The sequence below is a fragment of the Etheostoma spectabile genome, chromosome 16 (genome assembly GCF_008692095.1).
Source record: "Etheostoma spectabile isolate EspeVRDwgs_2016 chromosome 16, UIUC_Espe_1.0, whole genome shotgun sequence".
In the NCBI taxonomy this organism is placed as follows: Eukaryota; Metazoa; Chordata; class Actinopteri; order Perciformes; family Percidae; genus Etheostoma; species Etheostoma spectabile.
In genome coordinates, this window is record NC_045748.1 from 16818009 (window position 1) to 16830487 (window position 12479).

At 38.2% G+C, this 12479-nt stretch overlaps 2 protein-coding genes across 7 annotated transcripts in view; both read right to left on the reverse strand.

Annotated features, from left to right (window-relative positions):
• prrc2b (proline-rich coiled-coil 2B) overlaps positions 1–4626 on the reverse strand; it is a 28435-nt gene extending 23809 nt beyond the window's left edge. For all 5 annotated transcript variants that reach the window (XM_032539886.1, XM_032539887.1, XM_032539888.1 and 2 more), the window contains exon 1: positions 4426–4626. The gene's annotated coding sequence lies outside the window, so the exon portion shown is untranslated. The remainder of the gene's footprint in view (positions 1–4425) is intronic.
• Positions 4627–7720: 3094 nt separating this feature from the next.
• Positions 7721–12479, reverse strand: part of LOC116704446 (inactive phospholipid phosphatase 7) — a 7327-nt gene continuing 2568 nt past the window's right edge. For both annotated transcript variants that reach the window (XM_032539969.1, XM_032539970.1), the window contains one exon: positions 7721–9452. In XM_032539969.1, the coding sequence (XP_032395860.1) occupies positions 9064–9452 (389 nt within the window). In that variant the 3' untranslated portion in view covers positions 7721–9063. The remainder of the gene's footprint in view (positions 9453–12479) is intronic.

The window sequence follows — 12479 nt, forward strand, 5'->3', positions numbered from 1 at the left end:
ATATATATATATATATATATATATATATATATATATTCACATTTAGAATATTCATTGACAGCCCCAGTAGACAGTGGGCTGTTTGCTACCATCGTGCCACAGTTTCTTATGTGGCCGACCACTGCACATAGTTTTAGCTCGCTGGGTAGCACTGACGGGTACTATAGTTGATAGTGACAGTCAAGCATCAATCTGCAGTGAATAAGAGAGCTTTCTGATCTTTCCAGCCCAACGAATCAGTATTTTCAGTGCAAAGCAAATAAAGAAACGGCAAAGACTAACTCTATAATGCCAGTTCCAACTTTTAAATCAGACACTTTGTCAGTATTGTGAGCATATGAAGCAACTGTCTGTCAAATCAGATTCAGTGACATAAATGTGGGTGGCTAGTTTGTTCTACTTTTCTCTCCGATCTGTTTTTTAAATTAGAGACAGACTATTTTCTCACATGTGCAGAATGCACATTTGCAGTCAGATGGGTGCTGTGTATAGTTTTTGCAATGTGTTAATTTGCAACTTTTAACAAAGATGTGAGCCAAAGTGAGATGATGTATCAGCCGTCCTATGTCAGTGCTAGTTCTTCCATTAGTCAGGACACTTATGAAATGCTTATGAGCATACAGTGAAAAGTAATTAGCAAACTGAGTAGCAAACTCAGATTTATATGTATATGTTTTTTAAATCACGCATGAAAATGTACATTAAAAAACATTGTTGCATCGAGATGCATTGATAATCGGTTTAGAATTAAATAGTTGGACTCTGAATCGGAATCGTGAGGTGCCAAGAGATTCCCACCCCTAATAATTATTATAAACATCTATTTTGTGATTGCTTTTTAATTATGTGAATGTTGCCACTATTGTTGTGTTTTTTGGACTGTTCAAATGTTTAAATAAAGGAATTAATGTTAACTTTTTTGTTTTTCTTGCACGCGCGCACACACGTATTTATTTTGTGTACTTTGTGGTATCCATACCAACTACTAGATTGTTGGTAACGTGACATCCCTAGTGATGTCCTTAAATGGACTTGACTTTATATGAAAAAATTTGATTTTCTCCGTGTCTACATCTGCTGTGAAACTTCAACTTCAGTTTTTGTTTATTCCATATCCTGACCTGAGGGCAGAGACGCCAAATACATACCTTACAAACAGCACTAAGTTGTTGTATTCAAAGCCAATGCTAAAGACATGCTGCCCTTCATGTCCATAAAGGTACGCGAGCAAGTTTAAAGAAGATGAATTGACTGTTCATACTTCAATGTACTTCAATCCCAGACATCAATCAATCAGAGCATCGCCCTTTTTTCACTTATCTCTACATTTGATAGAACAGTTCAAGTTAGTAGATTGAACGGGGTGTATGGTTTGCACCAAAAATCCACACTAACCATTTTCTTTGGTCGCACTAATGCGACTGCAATTCTGTTTCTGTGTGTGTATGTATGTAGATTAGATTAGATTAGATTATACTTTATTTATCCCACGACGGGGGAACTGCTGTCGTTACAAGAGCAGCAGCAGCAACAGCAAAACAAAAAAAACAAAACAATAACACACAAACAAGTAAGCACGAAAGAATACAAGGCAAGAAATACAGGCAAGAAATAGACAATGAAAATATGGTAGACTGAGTAAGTAAAATGCCGTCAAACAAAAGGAATTTTAAAGTGCGGTTGCCATGATAGAGAAACAATATTGCGGTGTAAGTGACGTTAAAAATTAAGTTGAATGTGTAGATAATTTAAATTATATTAACCTGAGACCATAAATATTGAAAAGTAAGTACTGTAATAAATATAAATACCAAATTAAAGATAAACAGAAAGTGTGTGATGTAGATGGAGAAAAACAGGAACAGAAACTACAAACACTATCAGGTAGTGCAGGCGGTGTAGAGTCTGACCGCGGCCGGGATGAGGGACCTGCGGTACCTCTCCTTCTTACACCGTGGTGTATCAGTCTGCTGCTGAAGGAGCTGCTCAGGGACCCCACAGTGTCATGTAGGGGGTGAGAGGTGTTGTCCATGATGGATGCAGCTTGACTAACATCCTCCTCTCCCCTACTTTCTCTATGGGGTCCAGAGGACAGTCCAGGACAGAGTCGCTCTCTGATCAGTCTTTGAGTCTGCTCCTGTCCCGGTCCGAGCTGCCCCCCCGTCCACAGACCACAGCTTATATGTAGAGGATGGCAGAGGCCACCACAGAGTCATAGAAGGTCCTGAGGAGAGTCCTACGTAGTCCTATGTAGCGTTGGGTTCAGAGAGGAGGCAGACGCCGTACAACAGACAGCTATATGTGTAATCAGTATCTTTCAGAACCACGTCTCAAATTCAACTATTAGCCTGTAAAAAAAACATCAAAACTAAGTAGCAAAAATATTGTAACATGTGAGACACAATTATCTAATAACGCTTAAATGTATGACTATGGCAGAAACAGGTGTGGTAAAATGTTTTGATGCACCAAAATGATGTGCTGGTGCACTAATGAAAAAGTTAATATAAAAAGGTTTTTCTGGAGTCCTGTAACGTAGATCATATCTGACAAAATCCTTAAGTTACATACTTGGATAATAACTTGGAAATTGTTAGCTACAAGGTTCCTTGTTACCTAAAAGAAATATGCTAATATATACCAGATGTAACGCAACAATATACAGCAATTACTACGTAAAGTTTAACAACACTAACTGCAGAAGTACACAAAAAGATGTGGATACATTTTTTTTTGAAAAATGAAAGATAACTGTCTCATTAATAATTTGAGCTCTTATTTACCTACATTTGTTCAGAACCGGATGAAATATTTCAAAAATAAGGATGGACTTTCTATATAGTATAAATTGTATACGCAGGAATCTGCCAAAAATAGTCAAGGGGCAATATTTATTAGCAATTGCAGTTACACCAGACCTACCAACTGCATTTCCATAAGAATCAGAATTCATTTCTTAACATTAAATGGCTTAGACAAGGACCAATTACATACAGTGAACGCTCCAAGTTTTATCGAGTTAAATGTTGCGATACATGGCCAAACATGTTCCGAAAGAACATTTGTATGATGGCTAACGTTACTTGCGCTCATTATTCGAAGTGACTTCTTCACACTACTAACGTTACCAAAACAATGTGACGAGATAGCGAGACAAAGCTTTAATAATGTGGGCTACATTTTAGTATTTATATATAACGTTAGCTGCGGCCAAAAAGCCTACAGCTGATGTTTTGAATATTTGATACACAAATGTATGCAACTAAATATGGTCGTTTCAGCCGAATACAAGAAAACCCATAACGTAGGTTATGGAAGGCCGCTCCGTTAAAGCTCCGCATAGGCGTTTTATTTGGCAAAAATATGTCCATCAAGGTCGATTTAGCAGAGTATCAAAACAGACCATGCACTTACCTTCTACTTTGAAGTCAGAATAGATTACTACAAGGACCACCAAATTATGAATGTAACGTTAGTTGACGTTTAAAAATGGAAGCTAGCGTAATGACAGATAACAAATTCCTTAACGAAATTTGCATTTAAAAAAAGGTTATTTCAATCAGACAACCAATAGAAAATAAGACGTACAACAAATGAATATACTAGTTACAAGTATGATATAATTTTTACGACCGCATCATAACGTTAGTTGTAGATAGGTGTCTTTAACATTCCCTCATTGATAAAGCTACTTCCAGCACATGAAACTGACACCAGCCAGTTTGCTGCACGAAAACAAAAACAATCTATTTCATCTAGTACGACACAACAAAACCGGTAATGGTTAAATAAACAGATAAAGACTACCTAACAGTTACCTAACATTACTTAAATTGTAACTTAATAACACGAACGTCAAAGAGGACCACAAGTGCAGTTGCTAGCCATCACTAGTAAAATATGCTAGTTGGTGTCTCAAGAAAAATGGCAATGTAAACATTGCCAACAGTGGCCACGGTACTGTGGCGATGTAAGACTGTGTAGATATGGATCAATAACTGTTTTTGTTTTCTTAAGCAAGCATGCAGACATATCACCACACCGCATATCGTTCTTACTTAGCATTAACGTTAGCTTGGATAGTCACAGCTTGTTCTAAAACAATCCCGTTCAACTTCCAGGCTAGCTAGCTAGCTAGAATTCAAAAACAACCCTGGGAGGCCTGTGATTTCACCGCATTTCCACTTATGCTTGACATTATTAAACACTGTTCTTTTTTAGGAAATCTCTATAAAACACTCAGACCCATGCTTACATTTTCAACCTTTCGTGTTTTTTTCAGAACGGTCTCACGACAGCGATGAGAATGTAGGACAAGGCGATTAAAAATGGCTGCTGCCCAGAACAAAGCAACAATAAAACTGGGCAGCGGAGAAGACAAGCAAAACCGAAGATTTGACATCACCATCCACACCCATAACTCACCGGTTGAACAACTTAGTGTATCTTGTGATCAGTGACAGTGATATATTTCCACAAAATGTTGTCTAGTCAAAGGATGGATGGCGATTGAAAAGCCCAATCTTCATAGGTTGAACCGATCGCAGCGTTGTTGCTGGGGTCCTACCCGGCCTGGCTTGATCGGCTCGGTTCAGAGCGTCATACGTAACCGAACGTCGTTGGCAGGGAAACACAACAAGCGCCTCTGCTGGTTTATTTTAGCACCAACAGAAACACCCTTTTCGTTTTTTTTTTGTTTTTTTTTAGCAATGTTCATTAGTCTTTTATAAATATTAGATTACAAACTGCAGTAAATGTCACTGCAGTAAAACTGAAAATATACTCTGAAATTGCAGGCATAGTAACATTTAAATGAAAACATAATGACAAAAAATGATGAGATCTGCACCCAGTGATTAGCTGATGAGGTAGACAACTGCAAGGTATGGTTTAGTCAATTCATCTAATGTTAATTTATATCTACCTATAAATATATATGTATACAGTACATGTAGCCCAGGCAACCTCTGAGATAATTTGTCTGTTGCAGCCACAAAGTAACTGTAATCAATTATAAAAAAATCCTCCTATGTTGAAATGCATGCACTGTTCTTTTAACATCTGGGTGGCAATGTCATGGAAAAGGGACTGCATTTATATATTTCTTTTATCCAAGATAAGGATAAGAAGCTCCGTATTTTGCATCTTATGCATCCATTCACAACTAAATCTCTGTGGCCATGTGGCCTATACAGCAATACATACATTGTTTAAAGATATGTTGGGAATACATTTTAAATGTATAGATAGAGAAGTGATCTCTGAAATGTAAGACTTTCCTCTCTCATAATTAATCTGAACAGTGTATCCAGCTCAGTGAGTATGGTTTCATTGACATTAGTGCCAAGGTTAAAATAACCTGCTCTTTCTTCTAGCTTTTCATTTATCTACTTATTTACACATTTACCACTTCACTTTCTGGGCACTGCCAGGTGCCCTTGAGCAAGGCACCGTACTCCCCCCAACCGCTCAGGGTGCTGGTCCAGCGGGCAGCCCACTCACTCTGACATCTCTCCATTTGTGCATGTATAGGTCCTGAGCATGTGTAGTGATTACTAACAAACAGAGTGTAAAATTGTACTTATTATTATCATTACTTACCCTTGTTATCCCCTCTAAATTGTAGGTGCTGTTTTTTTAAAAGCTTCACAAAAGCTTTCTGCTTCACAAGAAAGTTGTCTGTAAAAGGAACATATATGGACTTGCTTGCTCTTTAATGTGATGTGATTTATTCAAAATATATACAATAAAATAAAGGGATGAAATTAGGCCATGATAATGAAACAGAGATGCAGGACATTCAAATCTGGAACAACGGACAATCCACTAATTTAATTCCAAGGGATTCAAGGATTTTTCTCTCTGTATCATGCATTTTTTAAAAACGATTTGTTGTTTTTCACAGGGGACAGTCTGAACAATTTTAAATAAATAGGGTTGTGCAGCTTTGAATCCTTGAGAAAATAAAATATTGCCAGAGCTCACGATAGCCAAGACAAGCAGAACCCTCTAGAGGGAGCACTTGTCTCACTCTTCTTCAACCCTTTCGGTTTAAATGGCTGCAAATATCCTCCACTGATCCACCTGCTACTGTATGTTTTTTTCCTTCTCAGTAATAAAGTCACAAAAGTCCCATTGTACAGATTTGGACTGGAAACAAAAACAATGATGACTTTATTAATCATTGAGCCTATAGGATTTATGTTTCTAGTGAAAACACGTAATTCACTCCCCCAGTTTGGCCAATTTCAATTTATTTTGAGTTTTATACATTTGACAAATGTTTTCATTAGCCTGCAATGCTTTAAATGGTGATATATTAGACCATACTGTTTATCCTAATGAAGGAACCTTTCTGAATACTTAGGAAGATGAGAACAATCACCAGAATACCTGTTTGGCATTATAACATGCTAATAGTTACATACCTACATGATACGCAAAGGTCAGTGGCACCTGGAAAGTTGTGGTGTCTAACGTTTCCACAGAGCATGACACAAACAGAGCACAAAGACACAACAGTAGAAAGTGTAGTGTCTGTTGAGTCAGTGCATGTGAACTCTGCAGAAACAGACGTGTAAGCTCTATCAGCAGTTACTCACGGGGATATTTTGGACACATGCTATGCAGGGTTGTAGAGGTCTTAATTCTGGCGCTAAAACTAACAAACCTGTATTGGAACAAGCTCTAAATTTATGATGTTGCACATGTTTTGCGAGCAAATCTACATGCTACATCTATATGAAACTGTAAGTTAATGCATGGTCCTGACATACTTTGAAAAACTGTAGAAAAGGAGTCCTCATATAGGCTACCATGGTATCAAGTTAGGCTACTGCAGCTAATGACACTGTCTATGTTTGTTAATCTCCACCCATCTGTTTGTGTGCATGCATATCGATATAAATTGTGTTTATGTGAAAACTTTCTTCCAACAATAGCACTATTAACATGTACAATCATTCTCATTTTTTTGTATGACGTTGCATCTGGCGTTGTACCAATTAGCCAACTGCTTTTGATTAAACCCGATATCAAAAATACAATCAGCAATCAGTGTTTGCAGCAGCAATACTTAATGTCGATATATATAGTTTAGTATAGTTTGATCCTGCTGAGAACATAAACCCTTCTGCTCCATATCTTTTCAAACTTTAGGCCCATGTGTCGGTCTCTTGGCTAATTCTCTCTTTACTACTCTGCGCTGCTCAAACAAAATTTTAAAAACAAAAACCATTTACTCTAAACGTTTGATGTTTTTTTCTGATGTCTAACAATACACACACAACAAGATAAAACATAAGAATTGCTCTATCAGAGAGTACATAAATAAAGCAGTTTCAGTTCCTGCTATTTGAACTGTTTCAGAGCACACACCATTGCACTGGTGTTTCCTGTCAGATTTTTCTGTGGTAAGAGCCATGTGACAGGAAACTAGTGTCGAGGGCTGTGACTTTTGGCTTAAAATGAGAAGAAGTTAAAGTTAAAAACAATCACAAGACTGAAACACTATGTTAAAACCACTTAAGCTGTATGTCACGTAAACATCTACTTTGAATACTGCACAGAGCACACTTGTGAACGTGTAGTCGCACTGTTGTTGGCGTATACATAGTATTCAATGTCATTCGAAGGGGGCGAAGGCTATATTGTATGGACAAAACTCCGTAAAACACCATTTAGTCATACGTAAAATAATAAAAATGCAAAGGAAACCCCGTTTTACTGACAGCCCACCACACTTTATTAAAGAGATGGAAAAAAACAAAGTAAAAACATGATATACAGATCCCTGTACAGAACAAAGCAAACTGTATTTACACACCAAACCACAAAAAACAGTAGGTTTCATTCAAAGGTCAATTTAAACACAAAAGAAAGTTATAATTTGTTCATAACTGATATTGCAGACAAATATTTTTTACTTTGTATGCCAACATTCACACATACTCCACACGTCCCCATTTGGACAAGCCAACCCCAATTAACTGGTCTGAAATATGTACCCGAGGGTATAGCCTAAGTCAGAAAGAAACGCACACACACACACACACACACACACACACACACACACACACACACACGCTTCAGTTGTTTTGTGGGGCATATAATCAGCCTCACTGACAAACCATAAGCATCTGTTAGGCTGATGTGCAGACTACAGCAGCCTGAAATGAGAAATATCTGCTATGAAAAGAGAAATTAAACTCATTGGAGCATAAATGGCACGTTGAAAGGAAATTACATTTGACCCTGTAAAAAAAAATTCTATGCAAGTGTGACATTTCTTTTACACAAGCAGCTAAATTGAGTGGCATTAAAATAAGTTCATATTTGATCAGCATTCAGTAAGAACAGAATTCTATCAGAAATATACAAACATAATAGTCATGCCAATCTGGAAAAATGTGGAATATCTAAACAACAATCACTTTATATATGTTAGTGGCACATCCATTATTACAGCCTCACACCACACTTTTCGGTGTCCAACGTTAAGTATATCAATATTTTAAAATAAAATCAAAAATATCTTTAAATAAAAAGAGAAAAGAGGAAGAGGTGACAGGGAAGGAGGAAGTTAAAGGACTTAAGATGGCAAAGAGAAAGGTGCACACAGACTCAGAGAGATTTTGTTGAATAGAAAGGGGTTCAGTTTTGGCTAAATGGTGCCAGCTTTCATGCTGCATGAGAATTAAAAATATAAAAACAAAAGAAAATCATAAATGTACATTTTCACCAAATCATTGTCAGTTTGCAGTTGTCTTAATTATCCTTATATTATTAGTACGTAACTGAAGTTAAGGAGTAGTAGAGGTGTGTGTAAGTAGGGTTAACTGAAAATACTAGAATCTGTGAAGCATTGTGAAGGTCTTGTAATGTCTTGTGACCTCCTTGTCTTGGGTGTTAATTGCAAGCCAGCATCTGATTCCAAACATGAATGCTTCTTTATTCACATAGAACTTTGGATCCTTTCAAAAATAACTTCATCAGACCTAAGTCCTTGACATTGCGAGGTTAGTGTATCAAATAAGCTTTGTGTGCTAGCCTTATATCAAAAGCTCAGAAAAAGGGGCTCCAGCTGAGCGTGCTTATGGAAATAAGAGTCTGACAAGTGCTTGATGAGAGCCACACGGATTCCATCAAGCTAAAGTGGAGCATGCCCAGCGCAAAGCCACACACCATATCAGTTAGGTGGTGTTTTCCCAGCAGCACCCGAGACATGCCCACCAGGAAGGCCCAAAGCACCAACAGGATGCGGAGCGGCACAGCCAGGACCAGGTGGGACAGCAGGAACTTGGATACCATAGCGGCCCGGCTGGCATGAGCAGCTGGGAAGGAGTAGATGTCCATGGCGACACAGTCCAAGAAGCCTGGCATCATCTCCCAGGGTCCTCTGCGCTTCACCAGTCTCTGTACTCCAGCCACAGTCATGACGTCAAGAATGAGGGCTGTCGCGAAAAAAGGGAGTTAGATTATAAAGGCAAAACAATTTGGTTGACATGCTATAACCTAGACAATTCCAGTAATTAAGATCCTTTTCTTAAAAGTAGTGCCTTATTTATTTATTTTTTTACAGTCTATGAGTAGTACCACCATAATACCACCAAAAGGTTCACATCTGTGCTTACTACTGGATGGATTGTCATGACATTCAGACATTCACGTTGCCCTCAAGAGGAATTGTAATAACTTTGTGATCCTCATCATCATGTCAACAGTTTAAAGTGTTCAGTACTTTAATTTCTGATTGAATACTTGCAAAAGTTTCCCATCAGCCTTGGCTGTCATTTGTGTTTAGCGCTAATTAACAAATGTTAAAATGCCAACAAGCAAAACTAAGTTGGAGAACATGGTAAACATTATGCCTTCTAAACATCAGCATGTTAGCATGTTGAAGTTAGCATTTAGCTCAAAGCAACATTGTCCCCAAGTACAGCCTCAAAGAGGTGCTAGCATGGCAGACTCATAGTCTTGTTAATCTGAAAACAATACTGGAAAGAACAATTAACATTTAAGAGTGACAAACTGGACAGCGTGGTTCTATCGAAACTTTTTATATAATGTTGTGATTATTCAAATAAGGCAGAAAACAGCTATAGCACATATGTAAACAGATATCTTGGTGACCAAGAATAACCGATAAGGCATACAGTACTGAGAAGCATTTTCTTTGAGTCAACATACCGAACACTTGCAGATGCCCTTTATAGCTCCATGGCACTCCCAAAAATATCCCCAACATCTTTAACTTCTGTTCAAGTCTGCCATCTTCACACACACTCAACCAGCCACAAGCTAAATATCAGTCAGTTGTCTGACATATTGTCTCTGCTGCCCTAGTTCTCATTCCAGTCGCCCACTTGCTGTCCTAACAGGTCTATTATTTCATTCTATTCCAGCTCCTCAAAGGCAGGCTAGGGAAGTGGAAGCTAAATCTAAATGCCAAAAGGAAGAGATGAAGGGACAAAAGAAAGGTGGGCAGACTAGTGAAAAAGTAAAAACTGTTCAGGACATGAGGTAAGCAGACAATGACACTGGTAAGGTGTGAGTGAGGACTTTGGTGCAGGGCCTTATGATGCCCTCTGGCAGTCCAGATCCCAAAGGTACTGAAGGGAGGCAGAAGGTGAGCCAAGCAATGAGGCATCATATTATCAGCTATAATGACAAGCCTGTTTGTGTTGTCCTTCAGCTGACTAAAGCAACAGTGATGACTCAGTCTAAGTTGGAATGTGGGGATAAGTGCAAACTTTTGTTTTTTGTTTTTTCAGATTTTTCTCCCTAAAAAACTTGCTGGCAGATTTGGTGACTTATTTGTTCCCGCCATGTTTTCTTTTCTGCAGTGTGTTCTGTGACTGTAAAGACTGTTTCAGCATTTTTGACTGTGAGAAAAAGTTCAATATCTCTGATTCCAGCTTCCTAAATGTGAATATTTTAGAGTTTTTTCACTCCTCTATGAAAGTAAGCTGAATATCTTGGAGTTGTGGACAAAACAAGTCATTTGAAGATGCCATACTGCGCTTTGGAAAATACTGACATTATTCACCATTTTTTGACATTTTATAGACTAAACAACTAGAAAATAATTGCCAGATTATTCAACAGTTAATTGCAACCCTAGAAAACTCCATCTTCAAGAAGTGCAGTACAGGTGTGGGTATAATTGGTCGGGCTGCCACAGATCTGTTAACAATACTGACATATTACCACATTTTACGTTGATGTAGCGAAATGGTTTGCAAATAGTTGAGAATTAACACATCCAGAAAATATACAGCAACATTAGGATTTATTTGGAGTGTGTGTGTGTGTGTATGTGTGTGTGTGTGTGTGTGTGTGTGTGTTTGTTTTCAGATAACGAATGTAGGCAGAGTATTAACTCTCTGTTTAGCTTTGTTTTGGTCTCCACCAACTAATGACCAAAATATATATCTCTTCAACTCTAAATGCTCCACTACTTTCTATAATTACAGCTGCTTCAATCGTTGTGGTATTGCTGAATTATTCTGCGAACACAAAAGCGCACAAAAAAAGAGCTGCACACAGGTAGGTGAAATATAATGCTAAATACCGACCTGTCTGTTCCATCAAGCATTGTGAAAATTCAATTAAAGACAACAGCTATGTGATGTCATTTGATTGTCATCATCCATGCAGTCCTTAAATACTGTAAGGAGCTGGGCATTTAAATCACACCAGACTTTGCCTGGTGATAGTGATGCTATCAATATTGTTGTGATCACAACTGCATACCTGAAGCATCTACCAGTTGTCTATATCTTTCCTCTTTCAATTAATGTTTTAAAATAAGTGTGGATGAAATAAAGTAAACATGGCTTCGTGGAGAAACGGAGTAACTAAGTAAAGAAAGAAGAAGAAACCAGAAAACACCAAAGCAGAGCTACCCCTCAGATGATAAGAATGGGAACCTCCTCTGCACAGTCAAGGTCTGCTTTGGGAGTCTCTGACAGGCTCAGTAGTGTTGTTGAGAGTTCCAGCTTTTTCAAAACCCTATATGGGAAATATTTCTGCACTGCAGAGTTCATATGCTCCAGGCAGTGAAATGAATTAAACCGAACCTGACAAGCCAGTCTTGGTTGATTACTTTCCTGCTAGGTGAAAACAAAACAGAATTTTAGTCAGCATTAAATATTAATTCCCCACCCACTGTTCAGCATGTTTGGAGATTTTCTCCTGACAGACCTCAATAGAAATTATCCTGGGCCAACTAATATTCAACCAACATTTGGGGCCCAACAAAGTCCCAAACACAGTTCAACACTGTCCTAAATCCACAGATTTACAATCAGAGCACAAGGTAGCCACAGCCAAGAGATTTGTACTAGTTTTAGGTCTTTTATGATCTGTTTGGGTCCAGACTGTGTGTGTGTGTGTGTGTGTGTGTGTGTCTGTGTTTGGGTGTACAGTACATGTGCACTAACCCTAACCCTAACCCTATGTGCACTTGCCTACACCCC